Source organism: Lepisma saccharinum, chromosome 3 (genome assembly GCF_977018435.1).
Source record: "Lepisma saccharinum chromosome 3, izLepSacc3.1, whole genome shotgun sequence".
NCBI classification, from domain to species: Eukaryota; Metazoa; Arthropoda; class Insecta; order Zygentoma; family Lepismatidae; genus Lepisma; species Lepisma saccharinum.
The window spans coordinates 40971196-40984191 of record NC_139231.1 but is presented as its reverse complement, the minus strand read 5'-3'; the positions used below and the strand labels follow the sequence as shown (position 1 = coordinate 40984191).

General features: G+C 35.0%; 1 protein-coding gene across 1 annotated transcript in view; it reads right to left on the bottom strand.

Moving 5' to 3' along the window:
* LOC145984988 (fibrillin-2-like) overlaps positions 1 to 12996 on the bottom strand; it is a 327365-nt gene that overhangs the window by 106315 nt on the left and 208054 nt on the right. The window contains exons 20-23 of the mRNA XM_083118469.1: positions 11016 to 11141; positions 10449 to 10574; positions 7591 to 7672; positions 2603 to 2769 (exon numbers count right to left, since the gene is read on the bottom strand). Of these exons, the coding sequence (XP_082974595.1) occupies positions 2603 to 2769; positions 7591 to 7672; positions 10449 to 10574; positions 11016 to 11141 (501 nt within the window). The remainder of the gene's footprint in view (positions 1 to 2602; positions 2770 to 7590; positions 7673 to 10448; positions 10575 to 11015; positions 11142 to 12996) is intronic.

Below are 12996 nucleotides of genomic sequence, written 5' to 3'. Positions count from 1 at the left end.
CCATGTGTGTCCAGCTATTTTCAACCTTTCTACTCCTCCTTTGCATGTGTGCTGCTTGTGTTCATCTCTTCTTTAGAGGACACCTCGATTCTCCTAGGTAAACTCATCCACATTCATATACGTATAAGTAGGAGAAGCCCCAGACAATGAATTAACATTACATGCTAATGCTATTGTCTTGTTTGCATATTTTCTTGACTGTTACCACTCTTGTGAAATAGAGTTTCCAAATTCATTATTAGTCATTAATTCTTATTTTATAATTCTAATTCTTTCATTAACATTTCTTTCTAATTTATTATTAACACTGGAAATGGCAATCAATTTAGCTCTGTCGTGCGGTATTTTATAAACAGTATGCTGCAATCAAGTACACAAATAAAAAACTTTTAGGGCTACATTATTATCAGTCTGCATTAACCTTTAAGTCCCGATCGGTCATGTGCTGACCGATGGCATTTTTGGCCACAGTCCTGATCAGTCATGTGCTGACCGATGAAACAGAACCTTTTTTCATCACCTTGCAAGCCTGTTCATTTTCTATGCTCATGACTCGAAGTGCATGGAACTTGAAACCAAGAGTCGATATGCATCAACAGCGACACTGGCTCTTCAACTACCTAATGATGTCAGCAGCAGCTGCTAAATTTACACCTCCTCTTTGTCGGCGCAGTAAAAGAGGCATCGAATGACAAAGCTCACAGAAGTGAGTTGGCACCATTGTAAATGCTTGTATACAATGGTTGTTTACAATCTCACGCCTTGCAGGAAAGTGAGGTATGAGGAAATCGTTTGTCTATTGCTTTTCTTCTCAACATGCCGAAGTAGGTCTTGGGTGGAGGGGGAGGGGGCATTGTTGTCAAAAGTGTTTGCGGTGATAACTTTTCAGTGGGTGAAATGGACTTTGCACAATGGTTCCTTAAGAAGACAACCACTCCTTCTTCGGAAGGAAAATAAAAGGGGGGAGGGGAGGATCGGGCCTAAAAATAACTCGTGCACTTCATTGTGCATGTTGCCAACCCTTGTTGAAAATAACTCATGCACTTCGTTTTTTTTGTATGGCAAAAGGCATTAGGAACAAAACAAATATTGAATTATAATGTAAACATGTGGTTGCAAATAGGACATAAAATTTGTTCCTGTCCCATGTCTCAACAGGGAGGGGCAAAATTTTGTATTTTCTTTCGTCTCTTTAAATTTTCACATTTGAAGCCACGAATAATAACAAATACATACAGATAGCAACACTTCGTCTTTTCTATGTCAAAGTACATTTTATTCTTAGTAATATGTTTTCTTGTTTCACTAAATTATCTGCCATAGGAAGGAAGCTGTAACGATTTTTGCTAAACCTTATAAAACTCGTTTAAATGGCCTGGGACAGAGGTAAAAACTGCATAAGCACCACGGAACTTTAAAGGTTAATACACAGTGTCTTCTGACCAGAATGAGCTTGAGATTTATGCAGAAATTACTGATACTGATAATTAAACATGAATTCTGCATGAATTGTGTTCACAAATCTGAATACTAATTGGCTCAATCAAGACTTTGTGGTAGATAACTGTAACAAAACATTCTTTTCAAAGTAAATAAACAGTACTGTGCAGCATTCATCAGTAGTTTCTGAACAACATTTAATACTAGGCAATCCAATTTACGCAAGGTGCCACTGTTTTGCGTGTAGAGTTAGGTACAAAGTTTCATATTATATTGCAAATTACGAAATGTTTTGTGAAGAGTAATTGAGATTAAATTATATTAAAAAAAATCATATTTCATATTTTCTCATTTGTGACAAATGTATGGTTCCTTCCTCTAACCAATGTTCTTTATCCAAGAATGGTATGTAAGAAAAAAGCAACAAGGAAGAAATAATGAAGGATACAGCATATCCCACGATTTATGAAGTGGTCAGATAAATATTGAATTATGTTAATGATGAGAGTAGGCACTTCACTTTCATCCTGCTTCCTCTTCAGGGAAAGGAGAGAAATAAATAGTATTGGTGCATTGAATTCTATATTTATACAAACTGTACATGAGCATGCCCAAAGTATTTTTTGTGCATGTATGAGAGGGAGAAAAAGAGGTTATTCGTTTTAGTTGCAGAATAATGTGTCTGGCGTTCAATAAAAGAATAAAACTTTAATTTAAGTTTTAAAGAGAGGTTCTTATTATTATATAATATGTATTATATTAAATTAAACTGTAATTAGAAATTATTTCACGAAAATTTCCCCCATTTTAATTATGTAATTTCATGTAATTTTTTTTTTGCAAGGTGGAGAAAGCTATTTTTCTTAATCTCAGTGTACGATAAAATCTTCCTCCCAGGATTTTTTATTTATAAAACTTTACTTTACTGTAACTACTGTAACTGGAAAGGTAAAGTTGAAAATCCATGAAGTGAAAACTTTGTTTCATTAGTTATCCCATTTCTGAATTTACTGAATTTGTTTCTTAAAGTAATACTAGGGTTAGGGTTATCATGGCAAATCACCTTAGTAATTTAAAATTTGTTAACACTATTGAGGTTTGACATTAGTAATGAAACAACAAAAATACTGTAAAAGGAAATTGAAAAATGCAGTGTACCTACCTCTGCATGATGTCCCATCGTGACCTGGTAGAAGCCCATTAGTGCAAATGCAAGAGTAACTGCCTGGTGTGTTAGTGCATTTCCCTCCATTGCATATTCGAGGATTTTCCTTGCACTCATCTACATCTGCACAACTCCTTCCGTCGAGGAGCAGCATGTAGCCAGTACTAGAAAAGAACAACACTCATCTCTGCTGAGTTCACATTGACAAATTCATGCATTCTATAGTTAGTGCAGACAATTAACATTAGGTTGTTGTTGTTGAATTATTGTTTTAAGTCCACTTTATGCACAGAAAGGCTAATCAGGACTGGACCTACAGTTTAAAGTGGGATCCAAACCACCTTGTGCCTCCAACGGGTATCGAGCCCGGGACCCTTTGAATTAATAATAGGTAATCTACGATGTAGGCTGATTTTGTGGGAATCTTGTGACTGCTCAAAATAATACTTTTTGGCAACTACTACTTTTTCCCTAACTCTATCATTTTAAACTTTTGTTCCTTTCTTTCAGTGAGTGGAATGTTAGAAATGTGTATTGGCACTTCTGTACCTTTTCTTCTGAAAATTTATGTTACTGTTCCAATACTTCAAATTTGTAAGCAAGGTTTAAGAAAATTTATTGGGCGAGGGTACAAAAATATTGATGGTTCTTAACAGAGATGGACTACTACTAGTATAAAAATGATAGCATTCAAATGAATAGGGATACTTTTGGATTTTCAGGCACACATACCTAAATTTGTGCATTGTGTGCATTTAAAAAATATATTTCGAATTTAATGTTAATTGCCACACATATAATAAGATCTTATCCATTGAGCAGTAAATATTGTCCGATTAATTTCAAAGGACCTTCATTAATACAGGATACACTACCATCTCCATCCTAGATGATGCAACTTGATGGCAATGGTCCTTCAAAATTAATAAGACAATCTACAAAAACAGCAATGCGAAAATATGTAACTTTACCTACACTATACTTTAACTGTGTTCACCATTCAATACTATACATGGCACATTAGGCAAAATTATCATCAAATGTACTGATGAACTATCTGATTTGTATTTTTGTTATTTTACATTGCTTTCATGGTCTTTCTTGGCTAATCTGACTTTTCTATAAATCTGACTAAATAAAAATTAGACAAATCTTTAGATTTTAACTAGTATATAAACCTCCTCCAACTATGAAATCCTACTTTAATCGACACATACAGATTAAAATAAATCATGGTCCACAAGATTTGCCTGGAATTTTTTGATTTGGTGCAGATGGTGCATGAATCAGTGCAAAGAAAAACAAAAAGGACTATTAGGAAGAAATTTAAGGAAATTTAAATTTAAGAAATTTAAGATGATATTTGACAAAGGTAGGCTCCAAACAGAATAAGTGCAAACACAATTAAAAATATAAGAGGTTTAAAAATGGAAAGAGAGAACAGAAAAAGAAATTATTTAAACTCAATTGCAATTTTTAGGAGAAATATGACAAAAATAAATTATGGTGAGGTTAACGAAATTCTATTGCAACTTTTAAGGGAAATATGACAAAAATAAATTATGGTGAGGTTAAAGATGAATGGTTAAACATTGTTTCAGCAAAAATTTATGACATTTTAAGACTTCCATTCCACATAAGAAATGGATGATATTAACTGTGACAAATAACATTGTAAGTAAGTACTTTGGTATGAGTGGCTAGAATTGTTTAATTTGTTCGAAGTTTAAATGTGTTACACATACAATTATCTTGAGTGCTGAAAATACATTGTGTGTGTATGAGAAAGATGAATGGGTAATACATGATTGATTGATTTAGTGTTTAAGTCCACTTTATGCACAGTAAGGCTAATCAGAACTGGACCTACAGTTTAAAGTGGGATCCGAAGCACTATGTGCCTCCACTGGGTATCGAACCCAGGACCCCTTGATTATAAGGCAATGACGCAACCACTGCACCATCGGGGAGGCCCCTGTGTAATACATAAAAACGTTGAACTAATTAATAAAGAAACTAAAGTTTTAATAATATTATTTGTAAAATGACCGTGGGTAACACACCATCTGCACTAAAGATTTAAATTAAATGTGACCTTAGATTTCCATAATATCATACAGGTAAATTTGAATTAACAATATAACAAAGTCTTTTTTTCAAAAACATTTCTTAATTGACTGCTTGTAAATGTAACTGCTTCATACTTAATTGTTTAATCAATATTATAACTTTTCATTTGTTACGATTGCAAGGATGGCACTACAGGGGGGGTTGAAGCTCCCCGAAACCAGGCCTGAGCCCCCCGGTAGCCCCCTACATTTTTGTAGTGTGGTAGAAGCATTTCAATCGAAAACTTAAAAAGTATAATTTCTATTCTCTATTATGAAACTTCCATTGGGGCAAGTACAATGTTCAAGTACATTTTCTAGTTCAGTTAGATTGCAATTACTTTATTACGATGTGTTCTGAAATCAATGGGGCACAATCAGAAGTCGCCAAACTTGCTACAAAATCATCTGCCTGCCTGAAGGATGGACATATTAAGTGCTTGTGAGATTGTTCTTTGATTGTTGTTGGCAGCCTCTGTAAATCGTATCACTATATTTCGGAATAGGTCTAACAGGTGTGACAAATGATTTTTTATAAGTAGGATGAGGTTCAAAATCTAAAGAAGAGTTATGTTTCCTTTCTGTTTGTTAGTTCCTCATTGAAGTATCGACAATTACATGAGAATTAGAGATGTTCTCTCATTGGTTTCATCGTTATATCTATTCATAAGTAACTAATTCTCCAACATTCTTAAACCCAAAGGTTTATGGCTGCAGCAACACAATCCTTCCTATCCTTATCACTGCAAATATTCGAGCGGGAGAAATACTTAGTTAAAGAACGAAAAAGTACACAAACTACCTAATTCCTAAATGCTAAAATATTGAAAATATATAAATTGGCCTCCCAGCCCCTTAGTCTAGCAATAGAAATGCTGCCTTGATATAAAGGGGTCTCCATTCGATCCAGGTGGAGGTAACATTTCATTAAGTCCTTCAGTTTTCACCAGAAGGGCTTCCCCTATGGTGTAATGCCAGTGTCATCTACTTGTAATCAAGGGGTCCTGAGTTCAATACCCGGTGGAGGCACATTGCACAGTGGTTTGGATCCCACTTTAAAATGTTGGTCCAGTCCCGATTAACCTATCTGTGCATAAAGAGGACTTCAAAAACAATTCAATTTAATTTCACTAGAAGCTGTAGCTCTCGTCCCGATTAGCCTCTGTGCACATAATAGATCTTAATACATATTCAATCAAGTAATCATTGAAATACGGTGCGAATATCAGCAGGTTTGGGCAATTTTCTTGCTCGCAGTCCTAGTCCTACATGTTAATTAATTATAATTTGTGAGGTTAGGAAATAATTTCTGCAGTACCACCATAGTTGACAAAATTGGTTCTGTGCAAAAGAATCAATCTTTGAAGCACATCTAAAACTATTGATCCAATTCTGTACAGTATTTATGCACAATATATTCTGAAATAAAATTAAAATCTTCAGCAGTTATTTTCACTAATAAAAATGCCCAGTGCAAGAGTTGCAACTATATTCATTGCTTTCATGTCAATGTATTTGTATTCTTGTTCGTTGTGAGTGGCACCTCCTAAGTGTATGGCATTTCGACATCCTCACCATTTTTAGCCCTAAGTTCTGTATTTCAGTCGTTGAACAAGAAAAAGTAAGATATTTCATCATGACAGAGAAAATGGCATCATTAACGTACTTACTGTTCAAGGGTGGTTTGTTTATTTGATGCCTGCTTTATTAAGTTAGTGCCGCTTCTCTGATGCACGAAAAGCTACAATCTTTTACCGCTCCCTACTGTTGTAAGTTGAACAGTTTATAGTTATGGCACACTTTGTCAGAAAGGAACTCAAAATAAAGACCCTTCAGCAGCTGCTTGCAATGGTTGAAATATTTAAAATTGCCTTTTACGAACTTTATAAGGGTTGTGTTATTGAAATGTGCACACACCCATCAACGGCTGCTTACGGCAAATCAAGTGTTGCCTTCATAATCGAAATGGTAATGAGAGGTTGAATGCTATATCTATTCTGTCCTTTGAGAAAGAGCTTGCAAAATATTTGGATTTAAACAAGGTTGTAGCTGCTCATAAAAAAAGACATACCTTATTGTATTTTCTTGCTGTGGTTATTTTCTTATTTGAACAAAAAAGTACTCACATTCTTTACTTATATAGAGTATTATGTGTACTATTTATACATATCCAGCAAGTTGATAATGAGTCTATTTTTATGGTGTATTTTGTTTATTGTTAATATGAATAGTAAGTATGTGATACTATTCCTCTCGATAATGGCTTAGGAAAAGAAAACAATACAATTATTGCATTTTAATTGACATAAAAGATTCGTGCCTGTGGAATAAACATAATATCTCAGTGATTTATCTTTGGATTTGACTGTTAAGTATGTCACAGGTAAAATTATACTGTAATAAAGTATGATGTAATTACCTCTTAGCCGATATTTGTTAGCCCCCCGAGAATTTGACTTCGAAATCTGTAGCCCCCCACTTATTTTAGGCTGGCGCCGTCACTGTATTACATTTCATTCTGCTTATAATTCTTGCAAAAACATACGCGTAAAGTATGCTAAAATGTTGAGTATTAAAAGGTTTATAAATTGCAAGAAAAGGTTATGTTTTTATATTAGTTCTAATGTACTTCAGTTAATATTGATTCAAAACTAAAAAATTCTTTGTTTTCAGTATATATTAATGTTAATTAAATTAATAGTGCAGAATGTTAATACGTAACAAAAAACAAGATCATCATCTTCGTATGCACAGGAAAAAATTTTAATGAAGGCTTTGTTATGTTTCACCAATACTTAAACAGTAAATCTAAAAAGATGAATTTGGAAGTAATTCAAGTGGAAATATTTTAACTATTTCTAGAGACACATTACTAACCTACATGCGCATGAGTAGCTCCCTGGAGTATTCATACAGATGTCATCACAGCCTCCATTGCTCACTAGGCATTCATCAATATCTACAAAAAAGAAGAAAAAACATATTCAGGGATGGGATAGATTCATTGATACTCTCTCTATTGCTATTTTGTATTTTGCATCATTTCTCTGCCACTTTTTATTAATTGCTAAGATGAAGGTGAATAATGAGGAGATGAAATTGATGAAGAGTGCTTGCAAATAAACTTCTGTGCCCAGGCCAGGATTCTTTAAATTTTGAGGTGGTGAGTCAAATACTTTCTGCTCAGCCACTGAGAGGACAGTACTCTATTGGTATTGGTGTTGGCTGACATAGGTATAACTCTGCAAGGGTGGATTTAGAGGAGAGGAGGTATTGCTCCCATTATATCATTAACAAAACTATAGTAATATATATCAGCAAAAAAATATAGTACTTTTATATGCAAGCAAATATGTACTAGGTCGAAGTTGAAAATTGGCCAAACAATTTCCTTACTCCCCGTCACACACATTTTCTGCTTTTAACATTTTCTTTTGAACTCATGCTGCACTGACACTGTGGCCACCAAAATGGTAAATCTGGAAGTTTTGTTAGTGCTCCTGCTTTTTGCAGTGGGTGGCTGGAACTCCCTGGGTTATGTTTGACAAGGATTTCCCCAAGCTTTTCAAATATGTAGGCAACAGCTCTGAGAACAAACAGACCAAATAACGAATTCTACTATTTGTTTCTTTTTCCTGCACTGGGATACCCAGAGAATTATGAATGTGCCACCAGGCAGTTTTGTGAGGTTTACACACACCATTGGGGTTGAAGTTTCGACTTGGATATCATCTCTTTGTCTCGCCTGTGTCTTTTAACTCTTGTTTTGTTTACACTTTCAGGTTTTATAATGTATCAACTTCACATTGTTTCTCAGTAACTTCTCACACACTTCCTAGAAGCCTCTCCCTCTTTTACCCTACTCTGCAGATTTGGTGGATAATTGTGAGGCAGGGTTTGGACTGAGTAGAGTACATGGTTCTTCTGTAAAAACGAGAGGGTAGAATTATGTATGTAATCTCGTTTTTGTATCACAAGTGAAACATTGAGTATGATACTGCCAGCATGTCTTTCTCTGGAAACTGACTGATCGACCATATTCATCAAGACACTACATCACTCCTGTTGAAGCTGTGGGCTAGTTAGTAAAGAAACATCAATGCATCTCCTCTGTTTGTAAGGCAAGATCTTCAAATATCATGGACATGCATTTGGTTTTTTTTTCCTACACTTTTCATCCGTAATTTGCTTCTTACAGTATTATCCATTATTCTCTGTGGCAGAGTGGTCAGCACAGCATGCTATGACACCAGGGATCCCAGGTTCAAATCCCAGCCTGGACATGGACGTTCTTTCATCATATCATCCATCACTCACCCTCAATATCAGAATTATCCAAACGTGGCACAAAAACAATGCTAAGTAACAAAAATACAAAGTTATTTTAAAAATGTATCCATTATCTATATTTTTCAATTTTGTGAAATTTCCATAGTGAAATTTTATGTTCGAAAAGGATGTCTGACTGCCATGCAGGAGCCTAAGTTTGATTCCCAGGGCAGTCGATTTCAAGTGGGAACTTTATCCATGGAAGAGCTGCTCTAGTGCTGGAAATTTCTACTGTTTTCAGTAGGCAGAATCTACTATTATCAACTGTACTCTACTGTGTGTCTCAGAAACGTACTAAAACTCAATGGTTTCCTACTGAACAAGTTCAGTAGGTGTTCAGTAGGCCTACTGTACATGTACAGTAGAAGAAATATGAGTGAAATATTCTCTTCAGTATTGCATGTAATGTTGTATACAGTGCATGTAACTCAACATGTGGGCTGTAAAGATAACTTTTCATTCCTCCTGATTTACAATTTCGTTTTATATCTATTTGAAAATCTAAACACAGTAGATGTTTCAAAACACCTATAGATCTACTGAAAACAGTACAGTAGAGAAATTACAAGTGAAAATAACTTCTTCAGTATTATATTTAATATGTATGTAGTGTTTTTAGCTTAAAATGGTAGCTATAAGTATTACATTTCATTCATAATTATTTACAAATTTTATTTATATTTGTTTGAAAATCTGAACACAGTAGATGTTTCAAAACACCTATAGATCTACTGAAAACAGTAGACGAAATTTTCAGCAGGACCCACAGTCTCTCATAAATTGGTACCCAGGGGCAACCATTAGATATAAAGTTCACTGGGGGGTGGTGCTTGTCCATTCTGGCCAATATCAAAAATGTATAGTCTCCTAACCTCAATCTGGATGTGCCTTAGTGGTATGGTGCAATGCACAAGCAACAACAGCTACCGTAGGAGTGTTCACCCATTTTTCATAAAAACAATTCCCTACTGGAAAATTCTACTGTTCATAGTATAAAAAATCTGTTGTCAATTGTACCCTACTGTGTTCTCGAAAATCAACTGAAACACAATGGTTTTCTACTGAACACCTCTAGTAGGTCTAATGGTCAGCTATGGTTAATGTAGAGAGACTACACATGTAAATATTCTCTTAAATATTTTTATTTAGTATGCTATGTAGTATGTTGGCTTAACATGGTGGCTGTCAACACTTATAGTTGATATACTCTACTATACTTTACTGTACTGTTAACTTTTTACAATATTATTGCATTTTAAAAAATGAAGTTCCCTAGCTATACGACATTTTTGCTAGCACAAATGCTAGCAAGTGTTTCCTTCAATCACCGTGTGTAAAAATAAATGAGTAAAACCCAAACTATGAATTGTAACTGAGAAATGCAAGAAACAGCTGATATAACTTACCCTCACAATGAGACTTCTGGCCAGTCTGCTGATATCCATCATTGCACACACACTGGTATGTACCCATCATGTTTTCACACACACCGTTCGAGCATATGCCACTTGTCCTTGAACACTCATCAATATCTGTGAATAAAAAATACATAATTTTTACCTGCATCAGTACACATAATGTGCTACAGTTACAGTAATGTTCATACCTGCAATAAAATATTCAAAATATCCTTGAATTTATTAACTATTTAATACAAGGGCTGTTCAAAGGAATCCGAATTTTTACAGAATTGAGAACATTTGGACTGCTCTCATTCAAAGTACTCCCTTCCATTGCACACACACTACACCCAGCGTTCCTTTCAGTCCTGGAATGCTGGCTGGAATCCAGTTACCCATATCCGAATTTTCATCGCCCTCCGTCAACTCCTTTTCAAATTAAAAGGTTGTCCAATGACTTTTGACTCACCCTGTATTTATGGGCAAAATAACAATACAATTAACAAATAGCAAAGACACAGGATGGAGAATAAAAATACATATCACTGTTGCTGAAAACTGATTAATGCTTACCTTTGCAAGTTTTTTTGCTAGGAGCAAGCTCATGTCCAGGGGGGCACTCACATTTAAAACTACCTGGTGTGTTGATGCAGATTCCGCCTCTACAAAGTCCTGGTATTCGACTGCATTCATCAATATCTAATTTGAAAGAAAGCCAATAAACACAGATAAATTTATTACAAAATAGCTTTTGACTTGTCTTGTAAAGTACAAGCATTTCACATTTAACACTGATAATTCTGACTTTTTAATTTTACACTCAGTTGTAGTGCAGTTTGCGTAATGTTTTTGACAATTCAGGTTTTACAGTAAAATTAAATTCAGATTGCATACAACTTAATATTCTGATAACTTCATACTAATATCAATAAAGTTCTGAGTGAAGTGAGACACAGGTGCAGCACAAACTCAACAGCAACTAAATATATTTTTGTTAAAATCAACCAAAACACACAAACAGCATGATAAAAAACACTTTAAAAGTTTTTCCATGCTTTCGATTCCATCTCGGAATCATCATCAGGGATGGTCGAGTGACGACAAAGTGGACGCGGTTGAAGTTGTAGTGTTGGCAGTTTCTTGTTTGTTGGGATTGATGGCTGAGGGAGAAGCATTTTTAAGTTTTACTGTGTTGTACCATGATAAATAAAGATAGCAATAAACAAAATCTCAATGACAATTTATGTGCAACACTGCAATAACATCTTCCGGCAGATACAGCGAGTAGTGCCAGTGGAACTTCAACCGCGTCCACTTCATCGTCACTCGACCAGCCCTGATGATGATTCCGAGATGAAATCAAAAGCTTCGAAAAACTTTTAAAGTGTTTTTTATCATGCTGTTTGTGTGTTTTGTGTACATTTTAACAAGTATGTGACTTGAGAAGTTTTTACTGTCATATAAATATGTTTCATAGGAAATTATATTTTATACTTATTGGCTAAATATATTTGATACTTATTTTATAATTATATTTATTTTGATAAACAATTTCAGATACCCACTCTAATGAACACAATTTTCAGTTATAGTACTTTTTTTTAAAAAACAAATTGGTATTTCATGTCACGCATCGTCAACATGTTAAAAACAAGATGAAACCACAATGTGTACCTTGTTGTGCTCCCTACATTTTTGGACTGACCTCGTCCCTTCTTCATGGTTGGAAGGATTAAAACATGGTTAAAATAGCTAAAACGAATTAAAAAGTATCAAAATTTCATGTCCTGATCATGTTCCTGCAGCAGTCAATAGCTGCAAAAATGGCTGATTTCTTCTGCCTTCCATGGTCAACTGGTCGAGTTGTGAAAAGGGCAGCTGGGGGAGCTGTTTCCAGTCTGCATAGTGCCACCAAGGGATAATAAAGCAGCAGGAAAATGAATGTCACTTATGAACTGCAACTTTGGTAAAATATTGCTATTTCAAACTTATAAAAACTGTGTTATTGAGTGATTAATCGCTATTAGACTAACTACTCCTCAGTGCTGATTTTAACCTTCCACGAATCTTCCTTTCCTTTCATCCATGAAGAAGGCCTGAGGTCAGTCCAAAAATTCATACACAACAAGGTACTGTTGTGATTTGTATTGTTTATAATACTTTTAGTTATAAATCCTATCCTCAAAAGTAGATTTTCAGAAAACATCTAAGCCGCACATCAGGTTAAGTTTGAAGCAGGTATTAATCCGCATGAGAACGGCGCTCAGAATCATCCGTGCCAGTCTTGCCTGAACCGCCAAGCTCTTCGTATCACAGACAATGAGAGAATCGGCAGTATTTCCAACCTCTCAACACTTCAAAACCCGTACATCCATATCAAGCAGAATGTATTTCTGCTTCTTTTGTCTCCTAAACCACACAATTATTAATTTTTAAATCACTCTCTGTCCATAAACTGTGTAATAAATGTGTTATTGTTTAATCGCAAAATATCTTCGAAACATGAGGGTGTGTGTGCGGGGGAGAATTAGGTTGTATTGAGCGATCAAGAACA